Below are 21183 nucleotides of genomic sequence, written 5' to 3'. Positions count from 1 at the left end.
CTATTTACTAGGAATTGTGTCCAAAAGAGGGAAAAAAAGCTTCATATTTGAACTTAAAATCATGAAAAAATATGACCAAACAATCATTCCGCATCATCAGACCTTGGTTGCTCTGTATAATAAACCAAAAATGTGTCGAGGACTCTTGCAAAAATGGAAGAAAAAACAGGAAAAACAGGAAAGCAATCCAGCCATTCCAAAATATAAGACAAAAGAAAAATGAGGAGGGAAATATAAAAAAGCTCAGGCTTGAATCAACAGTGTGAGTTTAGGTGTGGCTGCTAAAGGACAGGAAGGAAATCAGTCCAAGATGCTTAAAAATTGCAATCAAATAATTTTCTAGTAACCTTATTTGATACTTTGACATTTAAATCGGGATTAGCACTCCGTCCTGATTTTTGTAGCCCATTTTTTAAAGCCATGGCAGCAAATCAAGCACTCACCATAAAGCGGTGGTTGAGACATAATGTACGAGTTCTGTGAATGGGTGTGGGTCTGAAGACGCTCCACAGCAGCGGCACACAAACTGAAACAGAAAGAAAAGCTGCATGTTACTTTACAGATTACATTTTCGTAAATTAACTTTGCTTATTTCTCTTAGAGCAGATGTAGTCTGCTTATTCCCCTTTATTATCATAATAATTATTCTACTTACGGTAACTGTCTCCATGATAAACATCTCATTATTGTTGTTTGCGTAGCAGATAAAATGACAAACACTTTGTTACCTGTTCATAAAGCATCATTGCAAACTTCTGATGGGTGATGCAGGATTTGGACGAACAAGCATCAGTCGCAGTGTCAGAAACAATGTGTAAATGAATTCGCTCCAGGATGTTCTCCTAATATGTAAGAAACAAGAGCAGATATAGTACACAGTAAATACATGCAACACTATTGCTTTTAAATAGTTTAAGTGTTCCTTACAAACTGTAATCTACACTAGTGCTCAGAATTTGAGGTCTCCCCGAAAATGTCTGTTGTTTTCCATGAAAACAACCTGTTTTATTCATTAATTGAGTTACAAAATTAATCGAAAATATAATTAAGACATTGAAAAGGGTAGAAATAATCATTTTAACCTGTAAAAAACTTTACCTCTAGATTCTCAGACTGAGAGAGGATTATTTTATTGATTCTAAAATCAGCACAAAACAGTTTTCACATCTGTTTTATGTGAGCATTATGTGCTCACATAATGCTCAGGTGTTTTAATGATCAATTTAATTTCACGCTATAAACGGGATAAACACAATGTGCCACTGGAACACAGGAGTGATGGTTGCTGACAATATATAATAGATATTTCACGAGAAAATCAGCCGTTTCCAGCTTTAATAGTCATTTAGCGCTTTAACAATTTAGCAAACAACAAAATAACAAGTATTTCTAAGTGACCCCAAACTTTTGAGCAGTAGTGTATATATCTATACATTTGTCTGTTAGACTGGATTCAAAATGGTTGTAGATAAGTAAATAGTGCCCCTTTTTTCAAATTTCATCATGAACAACTATATCAATAAAAGGACTTTTTGATGATCCAGGGACTAAACGGACAAAAATGAAACATAGAAAACTCAGTGAACTTATTGTAGACTTTACCCTTACAATAAAGTATAATATATAGTATAATGATTTTGTATGACATTTGTATATCAATTACTCTGTGTTACCTTAAATGTTTGAAGAAAACTTTGTAGCATCTATTTGACGGATTGAAGCAAGCATCTGTAAGTCCTACCTATCTTTCTGAGTTTTAAAGTGCGCTACAATGTTCGATTTTCCAATAATATTCAAATAGTTTCCAGTGAGTATCAATGTTCAATGTGTATGTGCTGGATGGTGTGGTACCTTATGAAAAGTAAGTGTTTTATGGAGTGGCATACGTTGTTGTAGCGTGATTAGCATGGTAAGCGGCAATTTAGCTTTATTCACTTCTTATGTTGCATTACTATGTAATTCAGGGATGACATTCATGTTGCTTAGCGTAATGCCCATAATAATTTGATATGACATACTTACATGCAATATAGTATATCAGCTAATTGGGTTCATGTTAATGTACTTTTAGTGCAGCATACTGCGTAATGTGCTATCTCACTATTAGCATGCTAAGTGGAGATTTAAGCCCTTTCTTCCGCATCAGTTTGATCCATTGAAAACAGTAAAAAAAAAACTTTATTAACTGACAGATGTGCATAATACGGACGATAGCACAAGATAGCGTTTCTGTGTTATTTAAGGTTACAGTAGCAAGAGGTATTAGTCAACACTATCGCTGTGTGGATTTGTTTGGCCAAATGGCAATTCGCACCGCAATACGAATACATACTTCCTACGGGCACTGCATGAGTAAGGATAAATGAGACCTGGATTATACTGTGTGAGTTGTGTGAGAGTTTTTAAACTGATGTTTTCATATGATTTTGCAGTTATCAAACTGTGCTCCCATTTACTTAAATTCATCAAAGATTTATTCTATTTTGAGATTTTCAATTCACCATGAGGCATGCAAGAAAAACAAAGTTTTCTTGAATAATTCAAGGTAAAACAGGGTGAACAATTGGTATTAAAATGGTCATAAATCCACAATCCAATCCTAACAGGCCTTAAATAACAAACAGTAGATCAAAACAACAGAGCCAGGACAATTAGTCAGTGGCCTCTGCTTCTTTTAACCTTCAGTGTCATGGAGGAAGAAGCACCATAACATCATTCAATACAGTTTCTGTGGAAAGGTTTTCCACTGGATGTTACTTTGATTAAAAGCCAAAGGGACAGTGTCAACGTACAAAGCACTCGGCAGCATCATCCATCAGGCCTAGCTGGAAGCGTTGCTCATCCTTAAAAGTTTCAGCGAGGGCGTTACGCAGGCTGTCGGAGGGAAGCACTCGCTCTCTGCTCTGCTGGAACTGGCTGAAGATGCTCTGAAAAAGACAAACAATGACTACTTACTCTCCTGAAAGTGAACAGCATTTGTGACGAGTTCAAATCCAAGATACAGTTTTTACTATGTAGAGTTATTATCTAACTGAAACTAAAGGACTCTCTTTCTGTCTGTCTGTCCCTCGATCCGATCGACTTCATACTTGGCGAGTGAATTGCTGAGAAGTGCAGTCTCTTGAGCTCTACAGGGCATATTTATTAGTAGTGTGTTACGTACACACTGTGTAGTGTTCAGAGGGGACCCGTATTAACTATTACACCACCAGACGGCATGCTGGTACAGCTCACTCTCTGGCACTCTCTACAGTACATTCAAGAACAGAGGAAGAAAGAGTGCGGAGATATTACATTGAAGTAAACTCAAACATTTCAAGCATTAGCAAAGTGACATTCAGAGTAGGGATGGGAATAATTAATCGCTGATTGATTAATAGTCGTTAACAATTTGATCAATTACAACGATCTGTGTGTATTTTTTTATTTTTATTTTATCTATGACTGTGTATCAGTGTCACTGAACTGAAACACGGCCGAGCATTCAGTTCTGCGGCAGTACGTGAATAAGCCAATGAGCTGAGCATTAAGCTGGATAAAGCTACAGTTTGCAAATTGAAAGTTGCAATGACAATTATAAAACACAGAAATACAAGAGTGTTAATTTGAGCAAAACTAGTTTACTGTATCAAACCTTGCGAATTACTAAGTTCAATTTTATACAAAATTTATTTAAACACAAAACACACTTAAATATGGTAGATTACTGTGAAAACTAACCTCATGCCTCTTCGGGGGCTAAAACATAAAGCATTGAACTCCTTGACGTTATCTTTACAGTATCACCTCACTTAAGATAGTTTTACAATCATCAGGAAGTTTCTTTTTGTCCTTTCAAAATAAGCGTCCGTTATCAACACAGGCTTTTGCATAGTGCTGTATATATATCTTTTATTTTGCCCATGTATGCATTATGCGATTAATCGATTAATTGATCATTACCATTATAGATGCTTGAGTTAGCAGGTTTCTTCCAAACGCCCATCCCTAATTCAGAGGGAAATAGCCTGATCCCAAATAGCTATCTGTTTGCAAATAAAGAATATACTCTAGCATTGTTAGGGGATGCACTATGTCATGGCAGATGTATTGTTCAGGACCTAAAGAAGCAAAGTGTCGAGTGTGAAGTTGTTTGGATGAGCAGTTCTCAGAAAGCTGCAAGCAGCAATACAGCAGGCCGAGCAGAACAGACACATTTTGAACGGGTACTGCAATGTGTATATATTTAACAAAGCTACAAATAATGCCAGCTTTAGCTCAAAGTGCAGAACTATACAAACCTTTAAAGCACAGAAGATGCAGGAATCACCGAGACAGAAGTGACCTGAGAGCTGCCTCAAACTTCTCCTGAAGATGTCCAGCTGCCAAAGCACCTGAAATGAAGGTTTAACAGCAAAAAAAAACATCAAAATAAATTTAAAAAATCAAAATACAAACACAGAGACCTTTATTTAAGGATTTAAGAAGCTCAACTTCAAGATAAAGATCCCACAATTAATGTTATTGATTTTGCAATGAAATTAAATGCCTTTGTGTGATATAAAAGAGTTGCTCAACTCAGCTGCTTTACTCAGCTCTTAGTCATTTTCAGCTCATTGTTTTTGGTTTTCTGGTCCATGTGGCTGAGACCCAGAAACTCTCACCAACCCACGCTTAAAATAAACATTCCCAGCTCACACACGTCATTGAGACATTGCCAGAGAAAATAGTAAAAAAAACAAAAAAAGGAAAAAGAAAGAAAAGAATTCTAGCTAAGAAGCAAGCGACAGAGGATGAATACATTAAAAAAAACAACAACAAAAAAAAACATAAGTGAATGGCCAGTGGAGAAAAGATTCTACACATATTGTTTGTACTGACAAAGTAATATTTCCTAAAATGTTCGCCAAGAGAATGAGTTTATTTTTAGGTCTACCTTTGCTCTCTAGTGGTCACATATCACTTTACTGAGATTTACAGTGAAGGATACTTTGTTGTTTTCTTTCTTTGATCACTGAGACAGTTTTGGCATTATTCCAGCAGAGTGAAGTCATTTATCTGAAGTATTTTTTCAGTTATTTAGAGCTGAAACAGAAAATGGTTCTTCACCTGAACAGCGCTGTTCAGGAAGCAGCTGTTCTGCCCGGGCTCGTTCAGCAGGCCTTTGGTGAGTGCGAGAGACAGCATGCTCCCAGGCTGGTAGGATTTCTTCAGGCCTCCTCCAGGTTTTTTGAACATCTTCACCCATGCCATGGAGTTAGAGCCTGCAACTGGTGAATAAAGAAAATCCCTGGGTTTTGACTTGCATTGTCTGTGTATTGTTTCATTAAAAGATGCAGTTTAAACCACATATGTAACTTTAAAATCATTCTGTCAGAATAAGTTAAGCTCAACCAGTCTGTCTGCCACCTTTACTGGGTAATATTGACCGATTACAGACATATTGGTGTCTATGGTATCAGGTAATATGTTTTATTGATATATCCCAAGTGAAACCTTTTCTACAGAACATATAACACAGAACATGATGCTTCAGTGATTTAGAAACGGTATTACAGATTTATTCAATTTTCAATTATTCTATTTTTAAACAACCAGCAATAAAGACTGATAGTGAACATGCTCTTGTGATGTGTATTTAGGAATGTATTCTACTTTTTATTTTATTTTTGTATCTATCTATCTATCTATCTAATTCATTATATGTACAACCATGATTCCAAAGAAGTTGGGACGCTGTGCAAAACGTGAATAAAAACATTAGTATTGAATGATAAGATTAATAAGGATTAGACCAAAATACATTTGGAGCCAAAGCTTATAACAGAAGAGCTGTACAGCCAAAATACATGCATGAAGCTTCAGTTGAAAGGTAACATCTTGTAGTTTCTGCAGTTGTGCTTGTTTAGCATGTGGAGAAAACACCACCAAACATCAGTTCAAGACTAATTTTCAATTGAATATACGATACGAAGGATTAGAAAATGGCCGTAATCTATTTTATTTTAGACAACGCAAAACATTTTTATCTACTTAATGTATAATAACATTGAATATTCTTTAATAAAATTATTTATTTATAAAAGCTGCCTTCTGAGTACGCCTGTATCATTTTATCAGTGCGTATTCCACCAAGAAGCATTATTGCATGGCACTATGGACGAATTATAAACAACTGTGGATAAAAAATTTGGTTCATCTTGGACACAGTTTTCATTACATCACTAATCCAAATGACTGATTTGGTCGGGTGCCAGAGGAATCGTGTCCTCTACCTTCTCCAGAGTTGGGGGGAGACTTGCTGCGGCTGGACATGCTGGGAGGAGGGAGCTGGTGCGCTGGTCTGGCCATGGGCTCCATCCATTTCATCCCCACGCACCTCCGGAGCGGTTAGTGGAAAGCATGGTCAGGATCAGCCACGGGGCACCCAAAGCCACGTGCTACTGGACATTGAATGGCAACTGGACAGAATCTAAAGACAGGTGGGAAGGAAGCGGTAAAGCATAAACATGCACAAACAGTCTGCAGCCTAACATGAACAAAAAGGCAGTGAAAGACGGCTAAATATTAGGGATGCACCATTACAACTTTTTCAGTCCTGATAATCATAACTGGGCTTTGTGTATCCGCAGGTACCGAGTACTGGTTTTTAAACCGGTGTTTCATTATGAGCTGAATGCCTCACTGTATGGAAGTGACGGGTGTCATATAACATCAGTCTTGAGTTAAACATGCATCACTTTGTGAAACAAATTTAAGAAGAAAAACATACTGTAGATATATATTTACTGAACTGTTATCTAGTATCAAAATAAAAAAGTAATGATAATAAAGGATTAAAGTGCAATAGTTCAGCCCCATTGTCATGAAACTCGGTCCAGCCATTTGAGATAGTATTCTCGATATCAAGGATCTTTCTCGGGTGCACATCTGCTGAAAAACAGCAGAAAAACACTAAGTAAGTTCATCCTATCACCATATATTGTAAATACTTTTATATATGCTTATATGTTCAGAAACATTAAGTCCTGACTCTCCTCTACAGTCTGCATTGTGACCACAACACCAGCTGATGCAACGACATGGCAACATTTTAATTGTTTTTAATACTTTACATCTGATTTTACATTCTAACAAAACTCTGACTGACTTTCAGATGTTCAGATTCCTTTATGTGTTTTTATTTGTACTTGAACATCCCATTGCTTCAACACTGATAATTAAACAAAGGGGGAAATGTGATAATGTATTCCAAAGATAATGCATTCATTTACATTTGATTTAATATAATTCCATAATTACAATAAACCTTAAATCATGCTGTATTGCTTAAATTCAAATTTGCAAGAGTAGTGACCAGTTTTGCTCTGAAACACTTTTTCTTCGGGTTATGATAATGTGCCATCAAAATATATGTATTTATTTAAGAGCTAATAATCAACATAAACAGCAGTTTGTCTGAATTACATAAAACTTATTTTTTAAAACGCCAAAATATCAAAATACATGAAGTAAAAACTACATTATAATTTGTCTTTATCTTGATCTGTTGCTGCTCTGGTTTGTTTACATTAGCATTGTTCACACATAGGTGAAGTACATCTGTATTTCCAACACTAGGTAGATAAAAAATGAGAGAAAATTGTGATTTTTCAACAGGATATTTAACTTTTACATTTAAAATAAATTGGCTTAAAGGCTTATTTTTTAGGCTATATGCACATTATTTATTATGTTTAAAAATGACCGCCTTAGTTAATGCCTTAAATCATCTTTTTGGGTCACAAAATGACCTATTTCATAAATATCCCAACGTTTTCATCATGTAAATTCATCTTTAATGGCTACATTTAGAGTCAGTGCCCACATGTTTGTTCACCAGCCTCTCTGACAACATGTGATGCCCCTATAGGCCTATACGGTGTGACATAAGCGCCCATCTTTGCAGCAGGGTTCATAAAGAGGACAAAAAAAGCCTTCATCATAACGGGATTTCATGAGCATCCTGAGCTTTCCTGCGCTAACAAAAACCATAATAACGCTTCGACGCGGAGCGCTGCGTGCAGCGGGAGACATGCTGCAGCAGCCTCACGGTGAACTGTATGTGGGAACAGCGCCCGGTCAGCGACAGAAGCAGAAATATGCCGCAACTTGCATTCAGGCATGGACAAAACAAGTGCTCTGTGCCGACTCACCTTAAAGGGACGCGGATACTTGATTGCCTACAATGAAGGCGCAGGGCGGTCCAGCTGTCCCGACACTTTCCCGGAATCCTCCAAATCAAACTGGCGAGAAAACACTGCAGATATGTCCAGGCGCATGTAACGCACTATCTGTCATAGTGCAGCAATCCCTCCGACACGCAAACAGGCGGCAGCAAGAGCCGCTGTTTGCTGCCACACACACCCGGGCGGGACAGTGTTATTTCGGTGGAAAATCGCCCCTTTTTTCTCTCTGTACAAACGGGGCCAGTGATGGCCTGTGCCAGAATGTCCGACGCGGATTAGTGATGTTTTGAGACTTGAGAGGTCAAACTCCGCCCCTAGTGTAGCCTCAGGAGCACTGCTGCTGCTGCTGCTGCTGTATTGCAATCTTCAATCCCTGCATGGCAAACTGTGTGCTGGCGGAAGGTCAGACTTCCAACTTGTCATGATGATGATGCGAGAAGACATCACATGACTGCACTGGTTTCATAATCATGCAGCACTGTGGGGACTAAACCCTGCCTGTGTGTGTGTGTGTGTGTGTGTGTGTGTGTGTGTGTGTGTGTGTGTGTGTTTGTAAATGCTTTCACTTAAATGTCAAACCCCAGAACAGAATACCATTTTATATGTTTTTGATTTAAAGTGAAATACCAAATGTATATATTACCACAACAAGACACACTAAACAAAGAAATTACACTGCTTACACCAGTGCAAACACAATATAAAAAAATATACATTTCCTCAATCAAATATCAATGCTCAAGAACTACCATTTCTGCAGTAAACTGGACATAGTATCACACACAAAAAAAAAACAGGGCAGATGGAGAGCCGGGGAGGGGAAAGCGTGCAGAGCTGGGCAAGTTTTAAGTGAAGACAAGACGAGTGATGGTGCCACAGTCAGCAGAAATGACACGCAGGGACTGGAGTATTTGTTTTTTACACTCAAGTTTTAGTGGTTCTTCAGAAAATTGTTTCATGTTCGGGCACATAGCTTCATTATAAATAAATTGCCTATATAAAAAAGTAGTCCTGGGTCCTGGGCCGGAGGTCATCTGTAACCTTTGACCCCCTTCTTGACGGCATGCCTGTCTGCACAGTAAATTCTAAACTGGTTGAAACATCCACCAAGGAGGCACGTAAGGTCATAACTTATGGCTGTTGCAATATGGAAACAATTTCTTAGACCACCCTCCAAATGTAATTTATTTAAGTTAAATAATTGGCTGCAGTGCAGTCCAAATGTTAAAGTTAAAGCTTGTAAAGATACTTTTTGTATTTTGTGTTGATTAGAAAACCTTAAGATAGTTATCGATGCACATGTTATTGATAGGGGACGTAGGCCTACTTCTGGGATGCCACCACATACAGCAGTTCAAAGCTCAGAGTTAGCCTACAGATCAGTACTGAATACTAAAGAGAACTAGAAAATTTCCTCTGGGGAAATTCTGAAAGGGCCACGGGGGCTACTGCCGGTGTGTGTACACTATGATGAGATTCTTCAGAGATTTCAAACTATGCCCTTTAACCTCAAAATGTGTGTGTGTGTGTGTGTGTGTGTGAGAGAGAGAGAGAGAAACGTGTATCTGGACGAGAGTGCACGCTTACGCGCGCATTTGTGTGTGTGTAGCAAAAATCGCATAAAGTTACCTGTATGTGTGTGTGTGTATGTGTGTAATTAAAATCACATAAAGTTACCTGTGTGTGTGTTTGAAGCATGTGTATGCATGCAAATTTAGGGCAGTTTTTCACGACTTATGTTGCGAAAAATTCGTATTCTGTAGAGAAAAGTAATAGCACACCGATCCCGATCAAACCGCACGTTTTGATATATAATTTGTCCTGCAACTCTTCAAGTTGTAGGACTAGTAGCGGGACGAAATTGCGTCCGGAAGAGGAAGAAGAAAAAAATCCACAGTAATTACAGCTATTGCTGTATGGGACCAGTGCTCGGTGCGATTGCCCCGTGGCCCTAAATACAGGCAAGCGTCAGAAGAAGCAGCAGTCAGGACCGATAGCACGTTGCGTAATGACGCTACCTAAAGCTGAGACTGTAAAACGTGATGATAAATCATATGAAACTCACCATCTAAACGTTCCCGCTGTTTGGCTGCGGCGTCCTGCGTCACAGCTGCACTTTAGCGAAACGGAGGTCACGTCACGTGATTACCTTTCACCTGCCGTGGGTCGTCATGTGACGTAAACTAATTAATGTCAGGTCATTATATGTACAGCTAAATTATTATTAAGTGTTAATTGTTCTTCTTGATAAAGGCCACTGACATGTCTTCACAAAAAAAAAACAGAAATAGCCTAAATAAAATAAAATAAACTTGTTAAAAGGGCACTTTGGACATCAAGGAGCAAAAGAGCAGGTAACAACCACCCTGAGCAGCCTCAGTCCATGTTTGTGTGTGTATGTGTGTGTGTGTATGTGTGTGTGTGTGTGTGTGTGTGTGTGTGTGTGTGTGTGTGAGTGTGTGTGTTTGTGTGTGTGTGAGATAGAGAGAGAAAGACAGAGAGAGAGTCGACAGGATGTGGGCCAGCCTGTGAAAAAAAGCGTAATTCACTCTTCATGAGTTGTTACACTGAGAAGTTCTCACTGATTTTGAGTCCAAGAATGAAATCTGTTTGTGAATATCGAACAGGCCCGTCTTCTATTTCAGTGATACACTGCAACCGTGACTGTAGGAAATTCAAATAAGGCTTTATTGTTATTTTCATACAGAGCCTGTCCTGATGTATTCAGCGTTGTATACTAAAGCGAGTATGTGGGTATGTGTAAGTGTGGCCCATGTGCAGTGTATGGGAAGGTACAGTCTAACTGTATATAGCTTTTCTCTGATCCTGTCTTGGCTCCAGCAATAGCACTGAAACCTCCCTTGAGACACATGAAGTGTTTTTGGTATTGTTTATTTTCGGCTTCATAGTTCACCCTCTGAATGTTGCACAGCTGAGTTCTGTTCAGATGAGCTGTCAAACTCTACTGTTCTTCAGTTTATTTTTGGACTAATTTTTAGGGACCAAAAGGGTTGGCAAGGACCCTATTGGAATTGTTAATGGATTATTATTATTTTCACAAAATGAATTGGCTTTTTGGAGGCTTTGTCATACTTTCGAAATTTTTAATGTGCGTCAAGTCTGGTGAAAAATTGTTTGCAAATTATCTCAGTAGCTCCGCCTACAACGTCAAGAAAAGGAAGCACCTTGGCAAGCTTGAAGGTATTAAAACAAAATTGGTACGCATATGTATCATGGGGATACACACCAAAAATCCTCAAACCCCCTGTTGGCAACAGGAAGTAAAAGTTTTTCTCTGTGATGTCCTGCTCTAAGCTGGTTATTGAGATCCACCTCAAATTTGGTAAGTAAAGCCTCAAGAGGTCGATGATGCTTCCTTGTAAATACTGTGCGTTTTCAATCAAAGGCGGGGCTCTGGTGGCGTGACGAACTTCAGTGACGCGTTTTGAAGCAGGAAGTTGCTCTAACTTCATCGTACATTGTCCAAACTGGGCCAAATTTCTCATGCATGATGAGAATCCAGCCCTGAACACATCTGCATGTCAAAATTCACAGATAATTATAGCACCCCCAGACTTTTATCGCAGAAAAACTGACCCAGTTGACAAAACTTTCTATTTAAAACCAGATTTACATGTTACATACAGGTCTGTGTCAGATACTGCCTATACTCTACCATTAAACTGAACCTGCTACATTGTTGTGTACCAGTTGTAATTTATGGTAAAACTTCATGAACGACCTTGTCAAACCCCTAGACTTTCTTATAAGTATCTCATATTTTTTACAAAATGATGCAGATGCTATATCAATTCATTAAAAATTATATTGCTCATCATGATGGTAATGAAACAGCTGAAAAACTAAAATCACTTTCGCACATTGGACACAAACCATTCTGTGTGAGTGGAAAAGCAAATTCTGTGTATTGTTGACGTTTGGAGAGATGATTAAAGGGATAGTTCAGATTTTTTTTTGAAGAGGCTTTGAGGTTCTTATCTATAGTCAGTGTATTACCTACAAGAGATGTTGGTCAGCACACTCCAAGTTTTGGGAAATCCATTTGGTTGAATCCTTTGATAAAAACAGCAATTTTAGTAGAGTTGGTGGTCTACTGTTCATGTTATTATGTGACTTTTGTATTTTAAAGGGTTAGTTTGGATTCACAAAAGTCACATAATAACAAAACCAAACTAAGAAATGTACTGACAGCTAAAATTAAAAAAAAAAAAAAAAAAAGGTGGAGTCTGGTGGCTTTGAAAAGAGCATAGATGGATATAATGACTTGGTTCCCTGTCAGACAACCCCCTTCAAAATATCAGAACTATTTCTTTAAGTTTGTTCCCACACACCCTAAATACAATTCTGCCACTTTTCTCTCCTACATCTTCCTCTCTCTGTTTCCCAGCTGACTCATCTGTGCAGTTTCATTCAGAATCATAGAAATCATGTACATTATATATTATAGTTAGTTATTAAATTTACAATACACAGTATGTGTGAAAAGGAATTTAACACTTAAACTGGAAAAGTAAAATCAGCTCCAGAAACGCTTCAGAAACAGCAAGATATCACTCGCAGACATTCAGTGTATTTTCACTCATTCACAGTGTTGTTATTGTAAATTTTAGTGCATCTGTGACAAGAAACAATACAGAACAAACATTTTCATTTTCTATTTAGTGTTGTTTCACTCCAAACAAGGCAGGCGTGACCATATCCATTTTTTACAGTTAAATGTGTTTGCATATAAAGTCAAAGTCCATGAATGTGCTTTGTTTTTAATTGAACAGTTCCATCACAGCTTAAAGTCCAGGTTTTTTCAGTCTTCCTCCCAGATTGACGTGACCTCTAATTTTTTCCTTTAGATAAAATGCTTTCTAGTTGCAAATAATATATTCTTCAGCCATCAGCAATAATCAAGAGCTCTCAGTGTTGTTTAACTTAATCTATGAATATTTTTTTGTTTTGAACTTTAATTTAATTTAAATTATACTTCATGACTATGAATCAATTCATATTTGTATAACAACATTTGCTTGCTGTAGCATGAAGTTTAAAGTTATGGTAGAAATAGTAATAATAATAATAAATAGCAATGAGCGTCATCATTTTATTTGTGTATTTTAATTCTTTACAGTCGATATAATTGATGTACTGCTTATTAAAAGCTTAATATGACTTACTGCATTTTCCAGTTGTGTGCCATCAATAAATAAGTTGCATTCTTTATTTACATTACATATTCATCAATTCACCTGAACATGTATAAAATTTACAGTTTTGCTTTCAGTGTCAGTGGAAACTCTTTTCGACTTGTTGAGTCATGCATAGCATTATGCTATTTACATGATTTTCTTTGACTTCAGTTTAAGTGTACACCTAACACTCTAGTCAACAAATGCATGAAATATTTATAGTGTCCATAGAACTGTGACTACTAAATGACTGTTTCACCGTCAGGGCCAGAATACTACATCCAACATCATGTTACCAGACTACATACAGTAAGACCACCTACAGGTCGTCAGACTCTGGGACTTGTACGGGCTCCAGGGTGATAGCAGGAAGGATCAGATGGGTGCCCTCAGATATCCACCCCTGGGCCGTCCTGTTGAAGGTGGGTCGCTTCGCCCCCGGCTCCTGCAGCTCTGGGAAGCTGGGCGGGTTCAGGTCCACCTCGGGGAGCTTGAACGTGATTCCTCTGGGAGCTTTCTCAAAACCACCAAAAGGAGTGGCGACCCTGTAATTGACGTCGAGTGTTAATGGTTCTCTTTGTTGTTGTTGTTGTGCTAATTCACTAAAATGTGCTTGTGGGTTTTTTTTCTCACCGGTTAAAGCTTTTGTACTGAGGAAGGTCCTGTCGTGGGTCTGGTGCTGACATTGCCAGTTTGAGAGTTTCGGCGAGGTCGGGGTCATTGAGGATTGCCTGTTCCCATGGGGAGTGGTAGGACTTGGGCATAGATGTGGCGTTTGACTTTTCTGCAGTTGTGTCTGTCAAAGAGCAAACAAAAACAGCATGAGATCATACTGTGGAGGACTGACATAATGCATTTGCAGTAAACTCTATTAAAGAAGAAACTGAAGAGACTACAGACCCAACTCTTCACTGAACACCTTCTCACTTGATCTACAAATGACAACGATAAGTATCACACTGACCGCTCACTCGAACTAAATAGACTCAAACCACAGCACTTACTCTTGCTATTTTCTTGACTTCATCTTTGCTTGTGTTGTATTACCTCTCATTTGTACATTGCTTTGGATAAAAGCAAACTGCTAAATGACATTGTAGAATTGGAGAATTAACAGATATCTGCTTATGAATGCAAAATTTGTCGGTAAAGAGACAAGATTTTGGTACAGGAAGTGTTCTGGTTTCCATTTGTAGTCCATTTGTAGTCTCAGTAGTATTGACCAATCATGTTTGAGCATGCTGTGTCTGACTGCAGGTTAGAAGTCCATGTGGAGAGCAGAAGAGGTGGAACGTATTGGCCGAAATGCAATCTCAGAACCCATCAGCTATCATCTGATGGCTATTTAGCTTTTTATTAGCTAAACTACTTGTTAAACAATCTGGTCTAGACGTCATCCTTCAACTGTAGCTTAATTCTTGCATCTCAAGTTGCAAATTGGACCATAAAGAATGACCGTCGCATGGAAGAGGAACGAGGCTACACCGGAAATATTATCTTATGCCCCAAGAGGCTACATCATCATCATACGATAGCCAACAGGTTCTGAGATTGAGTTTGCAGTTACGGATTTATGCTGAGCTGTTTTCTTTAGCCTCTTATTTTGGGGAGAGGCTAAAGTTTTAGAGTGGAAAGGATTATGAATAGAGACTGTGCTTAGAGAACACTTACACAGGCAGACTGAGTTGTCTGTCATTGAGATCTGAGGTCTTAAAATAGCACATAGCTGAAGTGTGCACTCATCATATAATGTGTCGACACAGGATGACACCCTGCTGGAGCATTTTAGAATAAGCACAGTACTCTGTTGGCTTATACGATGTAATACAATGTAATATAATATAATAAAATATAATATAATTACAGAATTAAAGCTGCTCAAGTTGTATAATAAGAAGAAAAAGAATTACATACATGATGTCAAACTACTTGAGCTAGTTGCCATGAAACAAGACCAGCTGTTATGATACCAGTTGTCATTATTATGACAGCATTACATAATCAGTCACTGTTATTTGACTGTGCAGCACAACAGCTGAAAGTGGAAGAAATCAGAGATATACTGTAAGGATGCTTTTCAAAGACCAAATCTTCACAGTGCTTATCATATTTTTGATTATGATGGATTTTTAAATGTATAAATCTAGACTATTGTTGTGAATCTTACAAATTCGATTCAACATGAACATAACTGAACAGCATAATTACCTGAAACAGTGATTTCTGGATTAGCAGTGCTTCCATCGGCTGGTGCATCCACTTTAATTTCCACAGTGTGTGTATTCTCAGCTGAAATATCGTTCTGCAGAAACACAACAAAGTGCAGTTCATGTGTTGAGTTTTGTTTAGCAGTTGAGTAACAAAATGGAAGGATGACACAACTATAGCTGCTCCTGTCTTTCATGCACTCACTCACACACACACACACACACACACACACACACACAGAGAAGCTCATCAGCAGGCACTGATAAACAGGGAGCAGATCCTTAGCAAAGTGCCTGTGCAGCCTCTCAGAAGATTTGCCTGGACGATGTAAAAAGCACGAGGCACATGTCTCTGTTATCGCCCATGTGTTGTAACACTTTTTTCTCAAGAGCATATTTCCTGATAAATTTTCTTTGTGAGTAACACAAATTTTCATGCACTAATGTTAGAACTCCAGATAGTGACAAGAAGACTGAACTGAAGCCTTTCAAACAGATAAAGTGTCTGAATGACAAATGAAAATGGACTTACATTCAGCAGTGCGTTTGCCTCATTTTGGATACTTTCAAATGTGTATTTCTCTGATCTCCTCTGGCGCATTTTGAAAAGCCGGGAACCTCTGTTGGAAAGCAACGATAACTCCTCCAACATAATGTCTTTGGGAGTGCTGAGCTTCTTTCCGAGATCCATTACGTCTCCTGTTCAGAAAAAATATAAAGAGATGAAGTTCAAGAGGAAGAAAACAAAGTGTCCAACATGCAGCTTTAGGGGATACATATTAATCAATCAATAGGTCAGTGGATTAATTGTTGCATATTATAAAATGATGATATTTTCAAAACTAAAACATGTAGCCTACTTATGCCAACATGTATAATTTAGTCTGGGTTAGGGGTGGCTCAGTACCACTTCACTTCATGATAACGCAACCTTGAGTATCTGCCCATAACGTTGCCATCCTGATACCGTCTTCTCCACTTCTGTTTAACAACTAATCAGTTAAAATACACTTTGCTTAACCAAGCCATGCTAAAATTGTGAAACAAATATTTTACTCACCTAAAAGAGGAAACCAAAACATGACTCAGTTATGTAATACTGCTGCTTATTTTCATTTAAACTTTCTCACACAGCTGCTCATCTTTGTCACTCATGACACCTCTCTTTACAGCTTGTTGCTCAAAGTTTAATTAAGCATTTATCGGATAGTTTAGGTTAGCATCTGATACAGTGGTTTTGGCCAGTATCGAACTGATCACTAGTCTAGGTATATTTTCTAAAAAGGAAAATCAAGCAAACAATTTGTCACTAATATTGTTGGCTTGCCAATAACGGGGAAAAGTGGACAATTATCTTGGGTTCCCAAAGTTAATGGTGCATCTGGCAATGATGATAATTTGATTAACTGTAAATTTGTTTAGTAATACACAGTACAGAAGCACAATAAAGACTGACATGGTGAAGTTAGAGAAAGGTTGTGTGTCAAAAAAATCTTGTTTGAAAACCTTTAAAGGTTCTATATGAAGCAGTTTTCATGTTTTATTCCAGCCCAGTCTCACTCACAACTAGTTACAAACCGTGACATTTGTCTTTGGCTTTCTGTTAACTAGCTTTCTGTAAATCTATCTGCAACAAAAGATGTTTAGAATAACGGATGTAATATAAAGAGCTCAAAGGTCCATTCAGGGTGGTGGACGGTCCAAGGGAACCAGTGTTTGTGTCCCGCATGAAACCAAGAGTCATTGTTGTTATTTTGAGTCAACCTGTGAAACTGCGTCCAGCAGTTTGGTGAGAAAATTGTCGTTTTTAAGCCCAAACCTGTTAAGTCAAATGTATTTATATAGCGCATTTACAGATGGCTGAGCCGCACCAAAGTGCTTCACATAAAAGTGCAAAAAGTGCAATAAAATACAGAATTGACAAAGGTAAAAAAGAAACAAACAAAAAAAAAAAAAGAAATTAAAAGAAGATGGGATAATTTTAGAAGCACTGTGGGATTACTAGGGGACACTATTCCCTTGAAATTGCCGGAGGAAAAAAAGACAAAACAAAACAAAAAAAATGTTATTGTCAACTGTTTACTGCCATTATGAATGTAACTAGTGAAAAGTGACAAACTGTCCATGACATCTTCAAAGCTGACACAAAATGGTATGTTTTTGTGTGTTGGTATGACATGTTGATGGCTGAGACAAACCACCAGTATGTGACGAGTTGGGACGAGAATGCCTTGATTGATCGTATTGTAATGTCAATATGAATGGATTGAAATATAACTTAAAAACTGACACCTTTTTCAACTTTCTTGGGTGCTTGGGGACTGATTTATATGAAAAGGATGTGGGACGGTTTTGTCATGAAAATCCAAAGGTTGTGACATAAATTTTGACATGTCTATCTTCAGTACTCCTACACATGCTCAAAAATTCCACTTAACAGCCACTGGCGTCACTGATAACATATTTTTCTGAAGAGTCCCCTATATCTTTTATGCATCAGTTGGTATTATTCTTGCACGGTTATTAAAATGATAAAATTATTGCAAACTAAGTTGGGAAGGCGACGGGCAAACCATGGCAGACGGTTGTGACAGTTGGCTAATCTTGCTCTGGTTTTAGATTATAAAGTGCTGGATAAACAATATAAATATACCCTGATATAATTTTGTCAGCCGAATAGATTTGGGGCATCAAAGGTGTCACAAAATTCATATTTTCCATTTTGTAAGCGCTGTCATGGAAAATGAGATATCATTGTACTTGAGAATTACTTTTGGATGGACATGATGCTTCCTCATCTATCACTACAGACGGTATGTACCCCAGCTGTCACAAACCTTCACGTTATCCAAACGGCTGCACACAGTTGGCCCTCATAACTTCCCTCCCCTCTCCAGAAATAGACTTTTGAAAAGGACAACGACAAAGGATTAGTCACCAAAGGTAGTTAATCATCCCATTAGCTTATTTATGGCAAAGCTGGAGTGTAGCCCTGACATTTTGAACCCAGGTCACAATGGATATTCTCTCTGAGTGTTTGTTCACTCTAACATCATACCATTGGTACCATGGACCTCTCGGCAAATAGCTGCTGCGCGTTTCTTCCTCTCTCCAGTTGGCATTGTACAGAATTGTGACATTGTGGCTTTGGCAAGGTTGGCTCAGCAGTACTGGAAACACATACAGGACACAGGCTGTAGTTGTTCTTCCCGAGTCATGAAGGAGTTTTAATCCGAATACTGTGACCCCATAGAACACTAATGCTAGCTAGCCCATATGATGACAGGTTACAGCTAAACACAGAGTTTGCAAGTTTACCGTCATCTGTCATCAGTTTTCTGTATGACTGTCAACATGAGTCAAATAATATAGAGAAGGTGTGAAAGAAAGAATGAAACATACACAGAGTCTATTTTCTCTGTTACATAATATACTAGCATATAGTTTTTTGTCTAGGAAGTATTTTTCCCGTTTGCTGTCAGCCTCTATTTGAATTTTAAGATGATTCATCCCATTGAATAAATCTGACGTATCAGTGTTTGTCATGTTCTAGTAATCTTTTTGTAGAGGTTACATCTGACAGATTACAATGCATTGCATAATCCCAAAGCCCCATTGTACTTGCATCCACACAACACATGTAATTCTTAAATCTGGCCTCGTCTCTGGACCAACATTGCCCCCCCAACATTTCCCCTTTTAATGCTGTCACAGGATAAATCACCTGTGTAAAGGTCAAGGGTGAATATTGTGTCCTAAGTTTATGCCAGGGCACAACAAGCAGTAAAAGCATCAAGCGTAACATCCAAAATAACTTTCTTACTGTTTTAGTGCAAGCGCATATTTTTAGCTTGGTATAACACTAATGTTCAATAACTCAATTGTGCCCTTTTTCAGCGTTTATATTCATGACAATTTTAAAATGATTTCCATGCAAACTGAAAAGAAAGTCAAGCAATATAATTCTAAAGATAGAAAATATATCCGATGAACTGATAATCCATCAAATGTCACGTTCCCATAAAGTTATAAGGAATCGGCTCCTATAATTAATCGAAAATCCGAGCCCAATATATTTAGTCACAACACAGTGACTTTCTTTGACGTTCTGACTTCAACAAAATTTAAATAAACCACATTTTCACACAATACACCCTGAGGAGGCTTTATCCATACCTGTGATGGTGTCCCTAGTGTGCAACCTGTATCCTTGAAGGGGAGACACGGCAGCTCAGGGGTCAACCTACAGTAGGTAGTTTGATCTTCCCTGATCTTCACACTCCCGGACACTAAAGCCAAACTGCGAGTGTGTCTCTGTGTCTGTTGTGAATGGAATGCAGCTTACATCAATAGGCTAAATTTAACCTGCCAAACACTCAAAACCACTCTCAAACACCATGGGGCACGGACCAGAGAGAGAGAGAGAGAGGATGGACAACACACACATGCCCACTGATGTGCTTCGAGGCGAGGACTCCCCTCCAGAGACATGTTTCCTTCCTTGCGTCAAATCTTCTAAGTCAGTGTGTCTCTGAGGAGTGGATGTAACCTCTGAGGCGCTGTTACCTACAAGTTAGCGAGGTCGTTATTGCAGCAGCTGCTGCTTCTGTAAGCCTGTCTTCAAACTGAGTTTTGTAACTGTTATTATGTGCGATTACGGACTTTGGTTAATGATATACAGACCAGTGAGGAGGGGTTAAAGGGGGGAGTGAGGTCTCATCCCCGAGGTGGTGGTCAGCCAAAAAGATTTTTATAAAGCAGCATCAAGGTCATTACCATGGCAGCTAAACCTGTTTTCGGACATACTGAACATTTAATCTCCTGTGAAAAAAATAAACTGTTGATATATGAGAGAAGTGACCTGACTAGGGCTGCTCCAGTTTTATTGGAGTATCGACTAGTGCAATAATATTTGTTAAAGGCAAAATGTGCCAAAACATCATTCTGAATACTGTCCGGTGTATTTTAATGCACTTTTCAGCTCTGTTTTGATAAAGTTTGTAACCAGGCTGCCATTTTTTCCCCGCTTGAAAACGGACCAAGCACCACCCCAACTTGTGTTTGATGTGCAGCACTACGTCACATGTTTCTTTGCTATGATTGGCTGTCGGCCTATCTAGAGTATGATCCAGAGGCATTTTTATGCCAACGCCCCATGGAAATTGAAAATGAACTGAGAGAAAAACAAACACTTTAAAGACAGAAAGCATTTTTATGTTTTTTTAATTTTATGTTAGTGTTTGTGGTTTAAAGGTGGAAAAACATAACATTTTACTCAACAAAATCTTCAAACACAGGGTAAAGGTCCCCCAAAATTAGGAAAGAAACATGGCTACATCAGTCATGTTGAAACCCTGACACTTAATGGTGAAATCTGTGCTTCTGTTTACACTTTAACACCACATGTGTGAGCAAAGGTGGGGTATGTCATGAATTTACGCATGCAATATGTTATCCTCTTGACTTGGAAAAAAAAACATTTAATTAAAGGAAATAGGTCGAATAAGGTCAATAAGATGCACCACTTATTGCAAGCTTTCCTAAAAATGCACTGTAGCTTTCTTAGAGCAG

The 21183-nt window shown here is 38.3% G+C and overlaps 2 protein-coding genes across 2 annotated transcripts in view; both read right to left on the bottom strand.

The window, feature by feature from the left end:
* The window catches only part of usp53b (ubiquitin specific peptidase 53b), a 31510-nt gene extending 22962 nt beyond the window's left edge, over positions 1-8548 (bottom strand). Inside the window, exons 1-7 of the mRNA XM_059340863.1 lie at positions 8175-8548; positions 6255-6451; positions 5089-5249; positions 4281-4373; positions 2793-2927; positions 729-842; positions 444-526 (exon numbers count right to left, since the gene is read on the bottom strand). Coding sequence (XP_059196846.1) covers positions 444-526; positions 729-842; positions 2793-2927; positions 4281-4373; positions 5089-5249; positions 6255-6348 — 680 coding nt within the window. The 5' untranslated portion in view covers positions 6349-6451; positions 8175-8548. The remainder of the gene's footprint in view (positions 1-443; positions 527-728; positions 843-2792; positions 2928-4280; positions 4374-5088; positions 5250-6254; positions 6452-8174) is intronic.
* A 4432-nt stretch (positions 8549-12980) lies between these two features.
* On the bottom strand, positions 12981-16311 carry myoz2b (myozenin 2b). The gene is made up of 4 exons (XM_059333177.1): positions 16145-16311; positions 15614-15707; positions 14039-14201; positions 12981-13950 (listed from the first exon to the last, which is right to left on the bottom strand). Exons 1-4 carry the CDS (start codon positions 16301-16303, stop codon positions 13725-13727), a joined length of 642 nt encoding a protein of 213 aa, XP_059189160.1. The 5' UTR covers positions 16304-16311; the 3' UTR covers positions 12981-13724.
* Positions 16312-21183: the final 4872 nt, after the last annotated feature.

The sequence above is a fragment of the Centropristis striata genome, chromosome 1 (assembly GCF_030273125.1).
Source record: "Centropristis striata isolate RG_2023a ecotype Rhode Island chromosome 1, C.striata_1.0, whole genome shotgun sequence".
Taxonomy (NCBI): Eukaryota; Metazoa; Chordata; class Actinopteri; order Perciformes; family Serranidae; genus Centropristis; species Centropristis striata.
Note: the sequence above shows the minus strand (reverse complement) of the source record. Positions and strands in the feature narration are given on the sequence as shown.

What these genes read in the sequence shown, in the direction of transcription:
- myoz2b (XM_059333177.1), bottom strand. Translation starts at nt 16,303, where the DNA reads ATGGATCTCGGAAAGAAGCTCAGCACTCCCAAAGACATTATGTTGGAG. An exon ending in TCCAGAAATCACTGTTTCAG is followed by an intron (nt 14,202 to 15,613) that starts GTAATTATGCTG and finishes GCTCTTTGACAG; the next exon opens with ACACAACTGCAGAAAAGTCA. An exon ending in CAGTACAAAAGCTTTAACCG is followed by an intron (nt 13,951 to 14,038) that starts GTGAGAAAAAAA and finishes CGTCAATTACAG; the next exon opens with GGTCGCCACTCCTTTTGGTG.